At 39.6% G+C, this 16,366-nt stretch overlaps 4 protein-coding genes and 1 long non-coding RNA gene across 20 annotated transcripts; 3 read left to right on the top strand and 2 right to left on the bottom strand.

Annotated features, from left to right (window-relative positions):
• Positions 1-92: 92 nt before the first annotated feature.
• LOC104768261 (putative LRR receptor-like serine/threonine-protein kinase At1g06840) lies at positions 93-5,616 on the top strand. 6 transcript variants are annotated; one of them, XM_010492187.3, is made up of 22 exons: positions 93-310; positions 414-435; positions 535-581; positions 807-917; positions 1,044-1,194; positions 1,404-1,475; positions 1,589-1,660; positions 1,766-1,909; positions 2,003-2,074; positions 2,163-2,234; positions 2,313-2,387; positions 2,481-2,549; positions 2,626-2,694; positions 2,796-2,867; positions 2,962-3,048; positions 3,137-3,205; positions 3,297-3,817; positions 3,910-4,068; positions 4,154-4,437; positions 4,520-4,571; positions 4,662-4,912; positions 5,002-5,616. In XM_010492187.3, the coding sequence occupies exons 4-22, from the start codon at positions 812-814 to the stop codon at positions 5,467-5,469; spliced, it is 2,865 nt and encodes a 954-aa protein (XP_010490489.2). In that variant the 5' UTR covers positions 93-310; positions 414-435; positions 535-581; positions 807-811; the 3' UTR covers positions 5,470-5,616. The 6 variants fall into 6 exon arrangements, with proteins under 6 accessions (XP_010490489.2, XP_087361974.1, XP_087361975.1 ...); XM_087505851.1 differs by having other exon boundaries at positions 97-310; positions 1,044-1,163; XM_010492188.3 differs by having other exon boundaries at positions 186-310; positions 542-581.
• A 6-nt stretch (positions 5,617-5,622) lies between these two features.
• Positions 5,623-7,255, top strand: LOC104768264 (eukaryotic translation initiation factor 2 subunit beta). Of its 5 annotated transcripts, none has more exons than XM_087505858.1 (7): positions 5,628-5,811; positions 5,893-5,975; positions 6,089-6,153; positions 6,249-6,391; positions 6,488-6,630; positions 6,718-6,803; positions 6,891-7,209. In XM_087505858.1, exons 4-7 carry the CDS (start codon positions 6,321-6,323, stop codon positions 6,930-6,932), a joined length of 342 nt encoding a protein of 113 aa, XP_087361984.1. In that variant the 5' UTR covers positions 5,628-5,811; positions 5,893-5,975; positions 6,089-6,153; positions 6,249-6,320; the 3' UTR covers positions 6,933-7,209. The 5 variants fall into 5 exon arrangements, 4 of the variants coding, with proteins under 4 accessions (XP_087361982.1, XP_087361984.1, XP_010490494.2 ...); XR_015593442.1 differs by adding an exon at positions 7,217-7,255 and having other exon boundaries at positions 5,633-5,811; positions 5,888-5,975; positions 6,249-6,630; positions 6,891-7,001; XM_010492192.3 differs by having other exon boundaries at positions 5,633-5,811; positions 5,888-5,975.
• Positions 7,256-7,343: 88 nt separating this feature from the next.
• LOC104768263 (mannan endo-1,4-beta-mannosidase 6) lies at positions 7,344-9,812 on the top strand. Of its 2 annotated transcripts, none has more exons than XM_087505853.1 (5): positions 7,344-7,652; positions 7,965-8,244; positions 8,324-8,518; positions 8,602-8,936; positions 9,035-9,812. In XM_087505853.1, the coding sequence occupies exons 2-5, from the start codon at positions 8,005-8,007 to the stop codon at positions 9,471-9,473; spliced, it is 1,209 nt and encodes a 402-aa protein (XP_087361979.1). In that variant the 5' UTR covers positions 7,344-7,652; positions 7,965-8,004; the 3' UTR covers positions 9,474-9,812. The 2 variants fall into 2 exon arrangements, with proteins under 2 accessions (XP_087361979.1, XP_087361978.1); XM_087505852.1 differs by having other exon boundaries at positions 7,562-7,871.
• On the bottom strand, positions 9,707-11,630 carry LOC104768262 (serine/threonine-protein kinase STN8, chloroplastic). The gene is made up of 4 exons (XM_010492189.3): positions 10,994-11,630; positions 10,740-10,913; positions 10,245-10,649; positions 9,707-10,147 (listed from the first exon to the last, which is right to left on the bottom strand). Exons 1-4 carry the CDS (start codon positions 11,531-11,533, stop codon positions 9,800-9,802), a joined length of 1,467 nt encoding a protein of 488 aa, XP_010490491.1. The 5' UTR covers positions 11,534-11,630; the 3' UTR covers positions 9,707-9,799.
• Positions 11,631-13,866: 2,236 nt separating this feature from the next.
• Positions 13,867-15,886, bottom strand: LOC104768266 (MLO-like protein 4). Of its 6 annotated transcripts, none has more exons than XR_764226.3 (8): positions 15,580-15,886; positions 15,321-15,399; positions 15,064-15,127; positions 14,705-14,958; positions 14,543-14,589; positions 14,352-14,416; positions 14,220-14,260; positions 13,867-14,126 (listed from the first exon to the last, which is right to left on the bottom strand). It is a non-coding gene; the product is annotated as an MLO-like protein 4 (long non-coding RNA). The 6 variants fall into 6 exon arrangements; XR_015593631.1 differs by having other exon boundaries at positions 13,867-14,083; positions 15,580-15,855; XR_015593632.1 differs by having other exon boundaries at positions 13,867-14,083; positions 15,242-15,399; positions 15,580-15,852.
• Positions 15,887-16,366: the final 480 nt, after the last annotated feature.

Here is a 16,366-nt window from a genome sequence, read left to right on the forward strand (position 1 = left end):
TAATGCAAGCCTACTTAATATATCATGGGCCTATAGCCTAAATAGGCAAATTATATGTTGTGTTTATAAAATAATAGATGGACTGAGAAGAAAGGAGGAGGAGTTGACCATCCCTTAATAATATGACTAGGCGTGAGAAGAAAAAGGACCCACAAAGAGCGCGTCTCTCTCTCTGGGTCGGGGGTCACTTTCAAAACGCCGTCTATGTTAGGTTGGGTTGGGTTGGGTTTTGCCGATCGATTATAATGGCTTTCTTATTTTTGTCAGAAAAGCTCACGCACGAGGCACGATTGTGCTCCTGGACTTGCAGGTAGAGTCAACCCCAGTTTACATTCTTCTTTTTACCACTTGGGCGTTGTAAAGCAGTAAAGGTTTTATATGCTTTTCGGATTTTTTTTTTTTTTTAATGGCAGACAAGTCAAGATCATCATCAAGGTCATTTCTTCTCTCTCTCTCGCTCGATTAATTTCCCGGACGATGATTAGTGCCCCTTTGATTTAATCTGCATTGTCGTCTGCATATATTGACTTTTAGCTTATAGAGGGCGGGGGCGGGTATGTATAGCTGATCCAAACAGTGAGGTAATCATCTTTCTTGGCTTTGAGCTCTTGAATGCTTTGATTTGAATTTTACTTCTTGTGTCTATTTCTGTCATAAATACGACCACCTTGTGCTGCTGCTCTTGGATCTGACTTCATTGCTCATATCGCATATTGATTTCTTTCATCTTCCTAGAAACCAACACTGCTTTAAATCTTTATATATCTATATTTCTGCTTCTTACGCTGTCACGTTTTCTTATTAAGGTTTCATGATGATGTTGCCTCAAAGCGTCTATCTACATGCGCTCCTTGTTGCGTTTTGTTGTCTTCTCCTCCTTCTTCTTGCCGATGCACTAAGAACACACCCTTCTGAAGGTGACTACAGTTTTAATCTTCTTCTTCTTCTTCTTCTTCTTCTTATCTTTGTTTCTGAGAACGTTACTGCTCCCCAAGTTTCCATCTTCTCTTACCTGATTTTCAACTATCTTTTTCCGTTCGCAGTCACTGCTTTACGATCAGTTAAGAGAAGTTTAATTGACCCTAAAGACAATTTGAGAAATTGGAACAGAGGAGACCCTTGCAGATCAAATTGGACAGGAGTTATCTGCTTTAATGAGATTGGTACTGACGACTACCTGCATGTCCGAGAACTGTATGACTTTATTCTTTTTCTTTTTCTTTTTCCGTATGTGTCTTCCTGCTTTCCTTGTTACTCTGCTGGAGTTAACAGGCTTAACTTTTGGGAGAAGCTGGCTCCCTTGTCTTTTTTTTTGTTCTCTCTCTCTCGGAACCGTTGTTTGCATGACCAGCTATTCCTATAATAGGATTCCTTCCCTGATCCTTTCTTTTGTTGTCAAGCAGCCTGTTGATGAATATGAACCTCTCTGGAAGTTTGTCACCAGAGCTCCAAAAATTAGTTCATCTTGAAATATTGTAAGTTTCAAGATGTTAAGCTTTGCAAAGTGTGCATATGGGAACGCCTTATATTTTGGTTACACCAATTTCTACTGACTGTAAAATTATTCTTTCATGTTGAATCTATCAAGAGATTTCATGTGGAACAATTTAAGTGGTTCAATTCCGAAGGAGATAGGACAGATATCATCCCTGGTACTCTTGTAAGTTGGAACTACCTGATAAATAAGCATTGCTCTAGATGGAACACTTTTGATAAGCACATGTGTTCACCTTGTTTATCTTCTGATTCTGAAACATGTTGTCAGGCTGCTGAATGGAAACAAACTTTCAGGGTCTTTACCAAGCGAACTCGGTTATCTTTCGAACTTGAACAGGTTCCAGATAGATGAGAATAACATCACAGGACCAATACCAAAGTCCTTTTCCAACTTGAAAAAAGTGAAACATCTGTGAGTCTGAACATCAAGCCAGACACTGATGTCAACCTTAAATGCAGGTTTTCCAATAGCATCTCATAATATCTTTATTTTTGCCTTGTACAGTCACTTCAACAATAATTCGTTGAGCGGACAGATTCCACTTGAGCTTTCCAATCTTACTAACATCTTTCATGTGTGAGTCATTGCCACAATGTTGCCAGTGTTTCCATAATTTTGTGACATTATGATGGTAAAGCCTTAAAGAGTCGAACTAAATTTACAGGCTGCTAGACAACAATAATTTGTCTGGAAATCTTCCACCACAACTCTCTGCATTGCCAAACCTGCAAATCCTGTATGTTTCTCTATTATGTGTGTTTACCTCGTTCTAAAAGTAATTCGTTAAATTTATGGTTATTATCCTCCGCTGCAGGCAACTGGATAATAACAACTTCAGTGGATCTGATATCCCAGCTTCCTATGGAAACTTTTCAAGTATTCTGAAGCTGTACGTTTTGGGCCACTGTAATCTTAAGTCCTTGTTTCACTTCAAAGATATAGAGAGAGCTTATTATGTTCGTTCGTCTTTTTGCACTTTCAGGAGTCTTAGAAATTGTAGTTTGAAAGGGGCACTTCCTGATTTTAGCAGGATACGTCATCTCAAATACTTGTAAGTTATGATCAATCTCAATGCATGGATTCTCTTTCCAATGTTGTGAATGTGTCTGTGCTTCTTGTTCACACAGGGACCTGAGCTGGAATGAGCTCACTGGACCTATACCTTCTTCTAACCTTTCTAAGGATGTGACAACCATGTATGCTCTATACAGTTGTTAATTCAGTTTCTTTTTTCAGATTTTTAATTATGTTTCCACGTATACCTTACTGCTTTGAGTATTATACTGGTTAATTACAGTGATTTATCAAACAACATACTTAACGGATCCATCCCACAGAGCTTCTCAGATCTCCCTTTGCTTCAGATGCTGTGAGTTATTATATTTGTGTTACGCTATATCCAAAGTGAATAAGCTTGTGAGTAGCAATATTGACTTCGCAAATAAAAATGTCATCTTCTGCAGGTTGCTGAAGAACAATGTGTTATCTGGATCTGTCCCTGATTCCCTTTGGACGAATATCTCATTATTGAAGAAAGCTAGACTTCTACTGTAAAATCATTGTTTCCCTACTTCACTTGCATCCAGTAGCAATTCATCAACTTCTCTAATTTTCCTGTTTTTCTCTCGATTCCTTCAGTGATCTTAGGAATAATTCTCTGTCACGAGTGCAAGGAGATCTAACTCCTCCACAAAATATCACTTTAAGGTGCGTCTTTAGCCGTATCAGTACTTTAGGTAACTTTTTTTTGATGTTTATGTCTTGAATGCTTATTACAGGGAGTGTAATTCATTTACAGGCTTGATGGTAATCCGATCTGCAAAAATGGAAGCATATCAAATGCAAACCTATTTTGTGAGTCCATAGGAAAAGAGTGGACATCACTACCAACCAACTCAACTAATTCTGCACTGGACTGTCCTCCACTAGCCTGTCCCACTCCTGACTTCTACGAATACAGCCCAGCATCCCCGTTACCATGCTTTTGCGCAGCGCCTCTCAGAATTGGATATCGTCTCAAAAGTCCTAGCTTCTCATACTTCCCTCCATACATTGATCAATTTGACGAGTATGTTGCTGATTTCCTTCAGATGGAACCATATCAACTCTGGATCGACTCATATGAGTGGGAGAAAGGGCCTCGTTTGAGGATGTATCTAAAACTTTTTCCGAAAGTTAATGAAACCTATACAAGAACGTTTAACAGCAGTGAAGTTCTCAGAATCCGGGACATATTCGCTTCATGGAGATTTCCTGGTAGCGACTTATTCGGCCCGTACGAACTGCTCAACTTCACTCTGCAGGGGCCTTATTCATATGGTGCGCGTCTTTAACCTAATAAGTGTTTTTTTTTTTTAACACAAGCAGATCGAGATTGACTGCTAAGTGGAAGTCTTCTTTTATCTCCTCAGTTAACTTCAACAGTGAAAGGAAAGGCGTCAGCTGGGGACGATTAGCAGCAATAACTGCAGGGGCTGTAGTTACTGCTGTTGCGATATCTGCCGTGGTTGCAGCCTTGTTGCTTAGAAGATACAGCAAACACGAGCGAGAGATATCTAGAAGACGGTCTTGTAAGTTCATTCGAATCTTCTATTCCCAATCTATCCCACTTAGATATAGGACCAACTTTAACTGAATCTGTTATATTTTTGTCAGCCTCGAAGGCTTCCTTGATGAATTCTGGGATAAGAGGCTTCAGTTTCAAAGAACTAGCAGAGGCCACCGACGATTTTAGCAGCTCAACGTTGGTTGGACGCGGAGGCTATGGAAAGGTTTATAGAGGTGTGTTATCTGACAAAACGGTTGCTGCAGTAAAGCGAGCAGATGAGAGTTCTTTGCAAGGTGAAAAGGAGTTCTTGAATGAAATAGAGTTGCTCTCGAGGTTGCATCATCGGAATCTAGTGTCACTGATCGGTTATTGTGACGAAGAAGGCGAGCAGGTACTCTCTTGTACCCAGTAGAGCCGCCTGAATAGATATTTTTTAAATATAATTGCTTATGATGAAGTTACTGAATGTGCAGATGCTGGTGTACGAATTTATGCCAAATGGCACCCTGCGCGACTGGCTGTCTGGTAGAAAGTCACTAAGATTTATGGGGGCGCTTTTTTGGATGTGTGTCATTTAGTTTTCTTTAAACTGATAGAAAATATTTGGTGATGCAGCTAAGGGGAAGGAGTCATTGAGCTTTGGGATGAGGATTCGTGTTGCGTTGGGAGCAGCCAAAGGCATTCTCTACCTTCACACAGAAGCCAACCCGCCAGTGTTCCACCGAGACATCAAAGCCAGTAACATCCTCCTTGACCCTAACTTCAATGCCAAAGTTGCAGACTTTGGACTGTCTCGACTTGCTCCTGTTTTGGAAGATGAAGAGGATGTGCCTAAACACGTCTCAACCGTTGTCCGTGGGACTCCAGTGAGTCATCAAAATGAATAATGTGATAATTATGTATATTTTGGCACAAAACATATCTCATATGCTTAGTTTATTTGAATGTGTTGCAGGGGTACCTGGATCCGGAATATTTCCTGACACACAAGCTGACGGACAAGAGCGATGTTTACAGCATTGGAGTTGTGTTCTTGGAGCTGCTGACTGGTATGCACGCCATATCCCATGGCAAAAATATCGTGCGAGAGGTGAAGACAGCGGATCAGAGGGATATGATGGTATCGCTGATAGACAAGAGAATGGAGCCGTGGTCGATAGAAAGTGTTGAAAAGTTTGCGGCTTTGGCACTAAGGTGTAGCCACGACTCACCGGAGATGAGGCCTGGTATGGCGGAGGTAGTAAAAGAGCTGGAGGCACTGCTCCAAGAAGCCCCGGATAAGGAGGCAAGAATGGAAATGGCATCGTCTTCATCAGTGCTCTCAACATCGTCGTCGAATGTGACCAGAGACCTTTACGAATCGTCGAGCCTATTAGGAAGCGATCTCAGCAGCGGCTTTGTTCCCAGCATCGCTCCTCGCTGACTACAACTACTATCTCTGTACAAAAAACACTTACTCCTTTTTGACTCAACTCAACCTTTCTTATTTTTAAAGTTTAACCAATAATTAGTTATCTTAGTTGTACAACATTGTAATAAATCCAATATATTCATATATCCTCCTTATTTATTTGTCGACAGAAACAAAAAAAAGCCTGAAGGCCCAATACGGGCCCAATGACAAACCCTCGTTTCATATTATTTAACTTGGCTCCGATCCGATCATCGTTGAAACAAGTCCGACCCGCCGGCGACGATGGATTTACAGCAAAAGCAGCGATGCTGGAAACTTGAAGTCGAGGTTTTAGATAGCGATTCTTCATGGGTACTCTTTCTTCTCCACCCCTTATATCACCGTTTCTCCGGATTCCAATTTGCTAAAGCTTATGCTGACGATGTAGATCAGTGGATTTGACCCTTCCAAGAAAAAGAAGAAGAAGAAGAAGAAGAAGAGCAAGCCTCTGTTCCAGGAAGGAGGACACTTTTTGGGTAAGTAATTAGGTTTCCAAAGAATGGCGTTGGAAGATAATCATTTAATTAATCGAACTCATATGTATAATGGTGTCTGAAGCTACGATACTATTTATTGATGTTGTCAACAGAGGATAATGCACCACACCGTCAATCTTGCCAGAACTTTGATGAGCCAGATTATGGCTACAAGGAGGTAGTCTTTATTATTGCTATTGCTGTAATTATTTTTTGATGTTCTCTTCTGTGGTTCTTGACTATGACCCGAGCTGCTTTTTCTATGCTCCGCAGCTCTTGAGTAGGGCGTTTGATAGGCTTCGTGATGACGATCTTGAGGCTTCTACAGAAAGGCCAAGAACAGTAATGATGCCTCCTCAGCTCCTTGCACAAGGGACGGTAACAGTTTGTTTAAACTTTGCTGATCTCTGCAGAACGTACGACTTGTTCTATTTCGTTATTGATCTTTCCTTTTTAACTCTACTTGTTGAGTCGACTGGTGTATCACTCTTTAACATACCTACCTTGTTCAGGATGCATAGGAAGCCAGATCATGTCATGAATTTCTTGCTTCTCCAAATGGAGACAAAAGGATTGTTGAACAAACAGCAACGGCTAGAGATGAAGGGTTTAGTGTCTTACAGGGATTTTCAAGCTGTGTTACGGAGATACATTGGTAAATTCCATAACTAGTCTTCCGTGTTTATATGTTTTTTTTTTTCTAGCAATGGGAGTCTTGTGTGATATGTATTCATTGTCTTAGATGCGTTCGTAATCTGCATCTGCTGCAAAAGTCCTGACACAGCTCTCGGGGAATATAATGGTCTCTTCACTCTCAGATGTGAGATGGTAAGTAGAATCATCTCTGCAACATTCAGATCAGGGGAAAGATGATAAGATAAAATGATACAGATATTTTGGCTCTGCTTTGTGCAGTGTGGTTTAGCAGCATTGATCGATGTACCAAGTCCCCTATGAATAACTCATCAAGATATGGAACTTATAGAGCCACCTGCTGGGCAAGGTTCCGCTGTAAGGAGGATTATAGTGAGTTCTTGTATATGCAACTTCTTCTGACTTTGTTAGTCAATTGTACAATCTTGAACCAGTCCAGAAGATGTTTTTCTTTACAATACTAATTAAACTTGAACTAGAAGATGTTTTCCTGAGAGATATAGGGCTGAGCTAAAACTCTGGAAAACATTTCTGAGATGTTGTTTTTAGTGTATGTCTAATGGAAGTTCGTTAATGTTAATGATCAGTTGCTGAGACAGCACGCAAACGGTGCAAATTTGCTGAGAGTAACGTGTCTTTTCTATGCACGTAATGTAAGGTAATGCAAAACACGAGTTTCCTTAATTTTATTTCCGGCAATTGAGCTGTGACGGTAAAGAGGAGTTAGATCACATTGTGCATTTTCGTGCTCAACCAGAAATCCTGAGAAAAAACGAAAAGAAACAAAACAAAAAAAAAGGATGACTCATCAGTCACTTCTCTATGAAATGACTTTAAAAGATGGGTGGGTTGGTCCGAAGCTTGCACGGAAAAATTGAAATGGACATGTCAGCTAACCCTAGTGGGTGCGCTTCGAATCTTAGCTTGGCAGTGACAGATTACTTTGGAACTGTCTCACGTATCAGTCCTCTGATTGATATCTCTCCAACATGTGCTGAAACCTAGGACCCATTCTCTTGCCTTGTAAGTTAAAGTTTTGGATTATAAAAAATTGAGTCCATCTTTTGTTGGCTTTGAATATATATACTTCAAAATGCATCCAAATGACGATGAATCTGTTCTCATCCATAAACCTGCAAAAATGAAGGACCGACTAGGATTCAGAATCGTGCTCTGTTCTGCGGTTTTCATAATTCTAACACAAAACAGAGCTCTCGCAGACTTTGACAGCGAGTCCCATGAGTACTAACAACATTAGACGATCATTCAAAAAATTGGTCTCGGAATTAATTTACCTGTAGGGAAGAATGACAAAGTTGAGGGTGATTTTTGCAGGTTTAACTCAGAAGAATCAGTAGGAGAAGAAGAATGGGAGATGGTTGAGAGGAAAGGGATGCAATTTACGCAAAATGGACAACCGTTCTACGTGAATGGCTTCAACACATATTGGATGATGGTTCTTGCAGCTGACAATTCCACGAGAGGCAAAGTGACGGAAGTGTTCCAACAAGCCTCCGCAGTTGGAATGACGGTAGGCAGGACATGGGCTTTCAATGACGGCCAATGGAGAGCTCTCCAAAAATCTCCCTCTGTTTACGATGAAGAGGTCTTCAAGGTACATATCTCTACACCTAAAGCTTCTACCTTCAACACTTTTTTCTATTTCTATTTCAAGGTTTTAAGCAATTGGGCAGGCCCTGGATTTCGTGGTGAGCGAGGCCAGAAAGTACAAGATCAGACTTATACTGTCATTGGTCAACAACTGGGACGCATATGGCGGCAAAGCTCAGTATGTTAAATGGGGGAACGCCTCCGGCCTTAATCTTACCTCTGATGACGACTTCTTCACCAACCCCACTCTCAGAAACTTCTACCAGTCTCATGTCCGGGTGATTATTCTATCCATCTCACTGCTTATATATCCGAAAAGCACCTCTTTTTGTTTTGTAACTTGAACGTGGTTGCGTTGCAGACGGTGCTGAATAGAGTGAACACCTACACAAACATAACTTACAAGAACGACCCCACAATCTTCGCCTGGGAACTCATGAATGAGCCTCGCTGCCCCTCTGATCCCTCCGGTGACAAACTCCAGTCCTGGATACAAGAAATGGCGGCTTTTGTGAAAAGCATAGACGCTAAACATTTGGTGGAGATCGGACTTGAAGGCTTTTATGGTCCCTCTGCCCCTGCGAGAACCAGATACAATCCCAACTCCTACGCTGCACAAGTCGGAACTGACTTCATCAGAAATAATCAGGCTCTTGGCGTCGATTTTGCTACGGTTCACGTCTATCCAGACACCTGGTAAGTTTAGATGCAATAATACCAAGAAACAGACACTGCCCTGAATCTGAAAACAGACAATAGCTAAAACGGAGTATGTAAATGATTGCTAACTGTAGGATATCGACGGCAGTATCAAACTCTTTCTTGGAATTCACTAGCTCTTGGATGCAATCTCATGTGGAGGACGCAGAGATGTACTTGGGAATGCCGGTTCTGTTCACAGAGTTTGGTGTGTCCGCACATGACCCTGGTTTCAACACATCTTTCCGTGACATGATGTTGAATACGGTGTACAAGATGACCCTCAACTCAACAAGGAAAGGAGGGGCTGGTGCTGGAAGTCTAGTGTGGCAGGTCTTCCCTCAGGGAGCAGAGTTCATGGATGACGGCTACGCAGTTTACCTCACAAGAGCGCACACCGCTTCAAAGATCATATCTCTGCAGTCGAAGCGACTCGCCATCTTTAACTCCTTGTGTAGCTGGAGATGCAAGTGGGGATGCAAGAAAAAGAATCACACTGCTCTAGATGCCCTCCTCTCCCACGACGAGCTTTAAGTATCACAACCTTTTGTGAATCACAAGAATACGATGATAAGTGTATACAGGTGTTTAATATTTATATATGTGAATCAAGATAGAGTGTTTAAACTTACCTTGGAGGGAGATTCCAGACGAGTATATACCTCTGCAGGCTATGATTTAAAACCTGATGATGACGGCTGATATGCAAAACCGCTCAGGCATAACAAAACTCGTTTGATTGTGAATCAAGAAGGAAGCAGAGAGTATAAACAGAAATATATATATATATATGATATGTATTTAAGGAACAGAGTTGTGTTATTATTGTGTACATTTACATGATAAAAATAAAAGCAGAGTCACTTGCTGAAACTGAGCTTTGAAAGAACAGCGGCAGCTTGATCACCACCCAACAAAAAATAAGGGTGTCTGAGAGCAGCAGCGGCTGAAAGGCGTCCGCGTCTCAGAGAACCTCTCTCGGAAATGAGTTTAGTGACGAGGTCCCACCCTCTGCCGGAGTCGAGATCGAGTATGCTCAAGTCTGGCCTCGTCCGAGTTCTGTCCCGCCATCTATTAAGATCGTATTCAACAGACTTGATCTCCGAATTGAAATTCTTAAGACCCGCAGTAGATCTTAAGGTCGGAACCGCCATTTGTAGAAGCACTATCCCAGCAGAATACATATCAAAAAGATCCGGACTATTCAACTGTAAGAATCAGCACTCCAAAAATCAGACAGAGACTAAAGTGAAGTAAAGAAGGCAAAACATAGAGAGAGAGAGAGAGAGAGAGAACGAAAACGACCTGCCAGAGAATCGGGGAAAGCAAAGCGGCTATAGGCTCGGGAGGAGGAGTAGGCGTTTCCTCAGGGAGGACATAGAGCTCAGGAGGACAGTAGTCGGGATCGAGCAATGTGCGGTCGGGGATGTAATTCTTGCCAATGCGAAGATCAGCAGCAGCACCAAAGTCGATGAGCTTAATCTGGCCCTTCTTTGTAACGACCAAGTTGGCAGGCTTAACGTCCCGGTGAACAATGCCCGTACCATGGATTTTCCTGAGAGATGTAATGATCTGGCGCATGATCTGCTTAATGATCAATGCACGACGTTTCACAGACTCGACGCCTTGGAGAACGCGGCCAAACATGATGGACTCCAGATTGGAAGGGAAGCTCCGATCTTTCATGTAATCAGCGAGGTCACGGTCTCCCTGTTGAAGGGAACCAGAGCGGAGCGTCATTGTTGGTGTAGAATAAAATTAGATAAGATAGAGATATATTATTAAGGTAAAGAAGAGCACCTCGAACCTCCAGACAAGCCATTTGCCGCCTTTTGTAAACATGGTGTTGGTCTTGTCTGCGACAAAGCTTCCGAGAAAGTCAGCGCAGGTCTCAGGAGCCGCCCTTGAGAGTCTGTAGTTGAACCACTCTTCGTAGTCGCCGAATTCCTCCGCACCTCGTACTCCTAGCTTCACCTGCATTATTTATTGATGATGAGTGTTTAATCTCACTTGTTTCAGTTCAGTTCTAAGGGGTATGTTATATATAGATATACCTTCTTGAGAATGACTCTCTGCTTGAATTCTCCGGTAAAGTCCATAGCTTTAGCTCGAGCTTTGCTAACCCTGACGTCATCATTAACAGTAGAGTTCTTGGGGAGCAGGACGCCGGCATAAACCACGCCGAAAGAGCCTTCGCCGAGTTTCTCAGTGACCAAGAAATCGGACCTCTTCAACCTCCTAGTCCCAAAAAGAGTGTCGAGGCCAAGCTGGAGGGGAGCGAGAAGGTAGGCGTCAATGGCGCCGATGAGAACGCCGGGCCTGGCCGTGAGGTAAAACCAGACAAGTCCGGCGGAAACAAAGAATCCCCATTTCTGGGAATCCGAAAAGGAATTCTGAAAGTCAAGGACAGCAGGGAGATGAGATAGAGAATCAAGAGGAATAATGTCCTGAGGAGAGAAACTGCATCTCATCATGCAACTCCGGCGGCTGAGGAGGAAAATGCTCTTTTGGGATGTAAAGGGAGATGGCGTGGAGAAGCCGCAAGAGTGAAATGCTACGGCGGCGGTCGTGGCGGGAGAGAGAAGAGAGGCCATCTTATCTTCTCTTCTCAGTTCTGTTTTTGGTTGGTTGGCTGCTTCATTTATGTCCAAAGGTCTCGACGATGACGATGAGGGACGACATCTTCTTCTTCGTGTCGAAAGACTCAAGTGGCCCAACATAGCCCAATTTGATATGTCCATCAAACCGAGTTATTCTTCCAAAGATCTGTAATGGAAGAGGCCCATTCTTATTTCACGCGGCCCATTCTTCTTACAATTGGACCTTTTCTCTTGCTCTGGAAGAGGCCCATTCTTATTTCACGCGAGATTAATTAGAAGACCAAATTTAATTTATTCTGCTAATTCATTTTCACTTACTATACTAGTATTTTCTATTCCGTTTTTTCTTTTGTCGGCAACTACAATTGTTTAACCAACAAGGCAAGGCAAGGCAGGCAGGCAGGCAGGCGGGCATTCAATATCTCTCGCATATTTACGACTCAATTTGATATAATTCTTTCTTTTAGATCTCTCTATCGGTATTTTAACTTTATATATAGTGTACTTAAAAATGTTGTGATTATTATTGATTGATACTACCACTACAAATAAACAAACCAATTTGTGATAGGTTTTTAGATTTCATTATTTTTCATAGAAACCAGCTCTATCCACTTGGTTTGATATATCCTTTTTTTGTTTTTAACTCTTGACTCTATCTATATTTGGTATTCTTACTTACGTTAGCCCAAAACATTCATCAGCGACCTCCTTTTTAGTTTTCTAACCCCCTACAATCTTCATCATTTTCACCTCTCTTTTTTTTTTTTTTCTTAATCCCTTCAAATTTTATAATTTTATACGCTCCCAAATTATAAAATTGGAACATGGAATCGAAAGTATAACCAAACAACGTAAGAATGGGGTCCGCTAAGAAGACATCCATACCATTTTCTATAATAAACCAGACATTACATTTTTATAATTTAAGGGTTAGGTTATTACAAATACAATATATGTATCAATACTTATAACATAAACAATCAGTCAATTATTTATCGCCATCGCATCTACTAGTTCGGTGACTGATTATTTAATTTGTTAAAGAAACAATTAAAATCTATCTATGATCTATCAATTTGTAAAGTAAGATCCAACCCCGCAAGTTGAATACAAGAAACGACAACTAAAACACACCTCATCCACACCCTTTATTAGTCGAATACAAGAACGTGATTAATTCCAACTTCTCTCTTGCTAGTCCCATTCTAGCGGATGATGACCAAAAGACAAAATTTGTTTATTTAATCCCGCATACGTAATACGGTAACATTGATATATCTATCGTGTGACTAAAAAAATATGTCTTCTAAAGACTACAATAATAGCTATTTTCCTTCACGTTTTTATCGAAAAATCTTTTTGTTATATATATATATATATATATATATATATATACTACACTAATAATACAAGACCATAATCACATATCAGGATATTACGAGATGTTTTTATCTTGTTGCTGTTCTTATATGCAGGCCCGGCAATGGGGTGGTGCAAGTATTTTTTTAAAAAAAATTACAAGGTTTTAGGTCCTGATATTTTGACAAGAAAACACCCCAAATTTCTGAAATTTACAACTAAGATCTCCAAATTATTAAAAAAAAAAAAATTGCACAAGATCCAAAAAAACTTGAGCCGGCCCTGCTTATATGTGTGTATATATATATATGTATATATCTTTTTCTATAATTACTAAAACCAGCTGCTGATAAGACCATATTTTCTAGCTAAGAATTAAATTTTGACAGGTGGAATTATACGTTTGCTAATAATTAATAGCACAAGTTTGCTAAACTGAGTCAGATTTTTGTAAGGATCACAAAACGAATCGACTAGCATATTTCCAGTCGCGGTTACTAATTAGTCGGTCCGTTCACTAGTAAAAATGTTCTACATTGCTACGGAAATAATTGTAGTTATGTGGTATTTTTCGTAGCTAAAATTTGTTTGCTACAGAATTGTGACAAAAAAATTTAGTAATTATTTTGTCGTAGCAAAGGTTTTCTTCATAGCAAACTGTCGCAACTTGCTACAATTTAGATACTAGTGTAAACGTAGCTATTTGCTACAAAATGTTACATTTATCTACCACCATTTGTTACAATTTGCGGCAATAGTATTAGTAGCAACTATATACAAAAAGTTACAAAATTTTGGTGACAAATAGACTCACACCAAGCTACAAAGTTACTTGTCATAAACTTGTTACAAAAACGACAAACGGCAAATATATGTTAACGGTAGCTTTTATTATATCAAAATTATTGAAAGGTTTTATATCTAGCAATAAAAACAAATTATGTGAAAATATATTAAAAATTAAATTGCAAAACATACACAATTATAATTAATGTTAAACTTAGTTTAATATCATACACTCAAACAAGATAGAGTTTTAAACTCTCAAACAGAGAGTTAAAAACCACTTACAAATAGAAGATATATAAATACATTCAAAAAAGATAGTTTCCCAAACCAGAAGAGTCTGTCATGTGGTTTGACTTGAGCCCCATTAGTTGTGCATGTCTGCTGCTCCTTAACCTGAGACAACATGCTCTAGTTTGGTTCCAACCAAGATGACAAGCTTAAACAACAAACAAATAAAAACACATTCTCTTAGTGTTAGTGTCTTATGGATTTCAAGCTTTTTTACTTATTCTTGCTTTTGTTTACTTACAATGACAGAGATGAATGATAACCAAAAGTATATATTCAGGCCTGCAATGAAATCATATAATTAGTAAAGACAAGGCTTAAATATGGAGATACAAATGGAATGCACTTTGTCTTTATGTAACCGATGAGTTACCATGAACATTTATGCAGATGCATACTATAGCATAAATATGTACAACTTCACGATCAGTAGAGTGCCTGATTTAACCAAAAAAGAAAGTAAAGTATTAAAGAAAGAACGTAACTAACAAAGCATAGAACTATCAAAAACTAACCAAAAAAGAAAATCATGTATATAACGAGCCATAAACACGCAATATATACCTTCCAATATAGAGATTCTTCATAATGAAAGCACTGAGCAATCCAGCCTGAGAAAGAAAATGAATTAGAACTTTTCTAGTTAACTCCAAATTCTAGTGATGAAGTTTGAGGAGAAGAGCGAAAGAAGCATACTGCAACACCCAATGTTAAGAAAATTCTTACTTGCAAGGTGCAAACAGAGTCTGTAGCAGAGAATATTTCTCCAATGGCTATGTGACAAAATAGATTAAGTCGATGTGACAATGAGAGAAATAAATCAAGTCACTGAGCATCTCACAGTGACTTGGCAAATAAAACCGAACATGATCCTATAGCACCCGAGACCACAACATATGAGAAAGGAAGCAGCATTGAAGCTTCTTGTCCCTGATACCAAACAATGAGTTTGTGTGCCAAGTACATTAAGATGGATGAACCTGAAAAAAACAAAGCATACACAAATATTTAAAGTTCAGAAGTCGTGATTTAAGAGAGAACAAAATCAAACATGAAAGAGAGCAATATGTATTTGTCGGAGTTACCTTTGTAATGGAAACCTGCATAATAAACAGGGCCGAGAAGAGAAGGCTTCGAAGAAGAACCATCCTTCAAAATCAGATAACGGAGACCAAAATCAGTGTTACGATGACGGAGACCAAAATCAGTTATCCTTCAAAATCAGATAAAGAGCAAAATCAAGTAGCAGTGAAAGTAATATACCCATTTACAGAAAACTTTTTCTTTCTAAGCTTTTTACACAATATTATACCAAAGAAGAAATGTATAACACAAAATAAACCTCCTCGTTGAGAACAGAAGTGGGTGAATCAGCAGAGGCATCTTTCTCCGTTTAAACGTCGATGACCATTTCCGGAGCCCTAAGAATCCAAAAAATCCAAAATCGAGATATATAAAATCAACAGAGAGACCAACAAAATAAGGATATAATCCAAACGACAAGCAAAATTTCGCAGAGACAGAGCCAGAAAAAGATAACCCAAGAACAGTGAGCGATTTCGAGGGCGTTAAGGACCCAGAAAATCGCCGGAGAGACTTACGGAGTGAATTTTACGGAGCGTAGGCTAACAATCGTAGGTCACAGTCACGCTGGTGATTTCGAGTTTAGGTTGGAGGAGGATCCTGAAGAACGTTTCTCCGATCTGAAAGATTGCGAGTCTCTCTCTCATCTTCCTCCTCAGGTCAGGAGGACGGAGATCTCATCTCCACTCTCTCGAAACAGATTGCCTTAATTTTAGTTTGAGGAAAAATAAATTTTAGGTCACTGAGGAAGGGAAAGAAAAATGTTTTAAGTGTTTAAAGGTGAGGAAAATGTTACAAATTGTTACATTTAAAGTTGTGTGTTATAGTGTTACAAAATTTTATGTCACTAAATATGTAACATTTTTCTACAAATTATGTATGTTACTATTTGTCACTATATAGCTACACTTAGTAACTAATTAGCTACAATAACTATTAATTTAAATTTTGTCACTAATTTGTAACAATTTATAGATATTATTTGTTATTATTATATTTTGTAGCAAAAAATGTAACTATATAATACATATTTACTAGTGGTTGGAAGTCTTGTCAATCGTTTTACGTCTCTTTGGTTGACTTCAACGAGGTTCCGTATATCGTTGCCATATTTGCAAAATCACCTACAACAAATTTTCTCGTGCTTACAAATTTTATACGCTAAACTAATCTTTATTATGTTTCAGTATATCTTCTCCATGTTAATTGGGTCGACCGTCGACTGTTGACTTGTGTAAACCTTACCGAATAAGAAGTACTATATATCGCTACTTGAAACGGTGAAACGTTGATGCTACTTCATCT

The sequence above is a fragment of the Camelina sativa genome, chromosome 20 (genome assembly GCF_030686135.1).
Source record: "Camelina sativa cultivar CO46 ecotype springtype chromosome 20, ASM3068613v1".
Classification (NCBI taxonomy): Eukaryota; Viridiplantae; Streptophyta; class Magnoliopsida; order Brassicales; family Brassicaceae; genus Camelina; species Camelina sativa.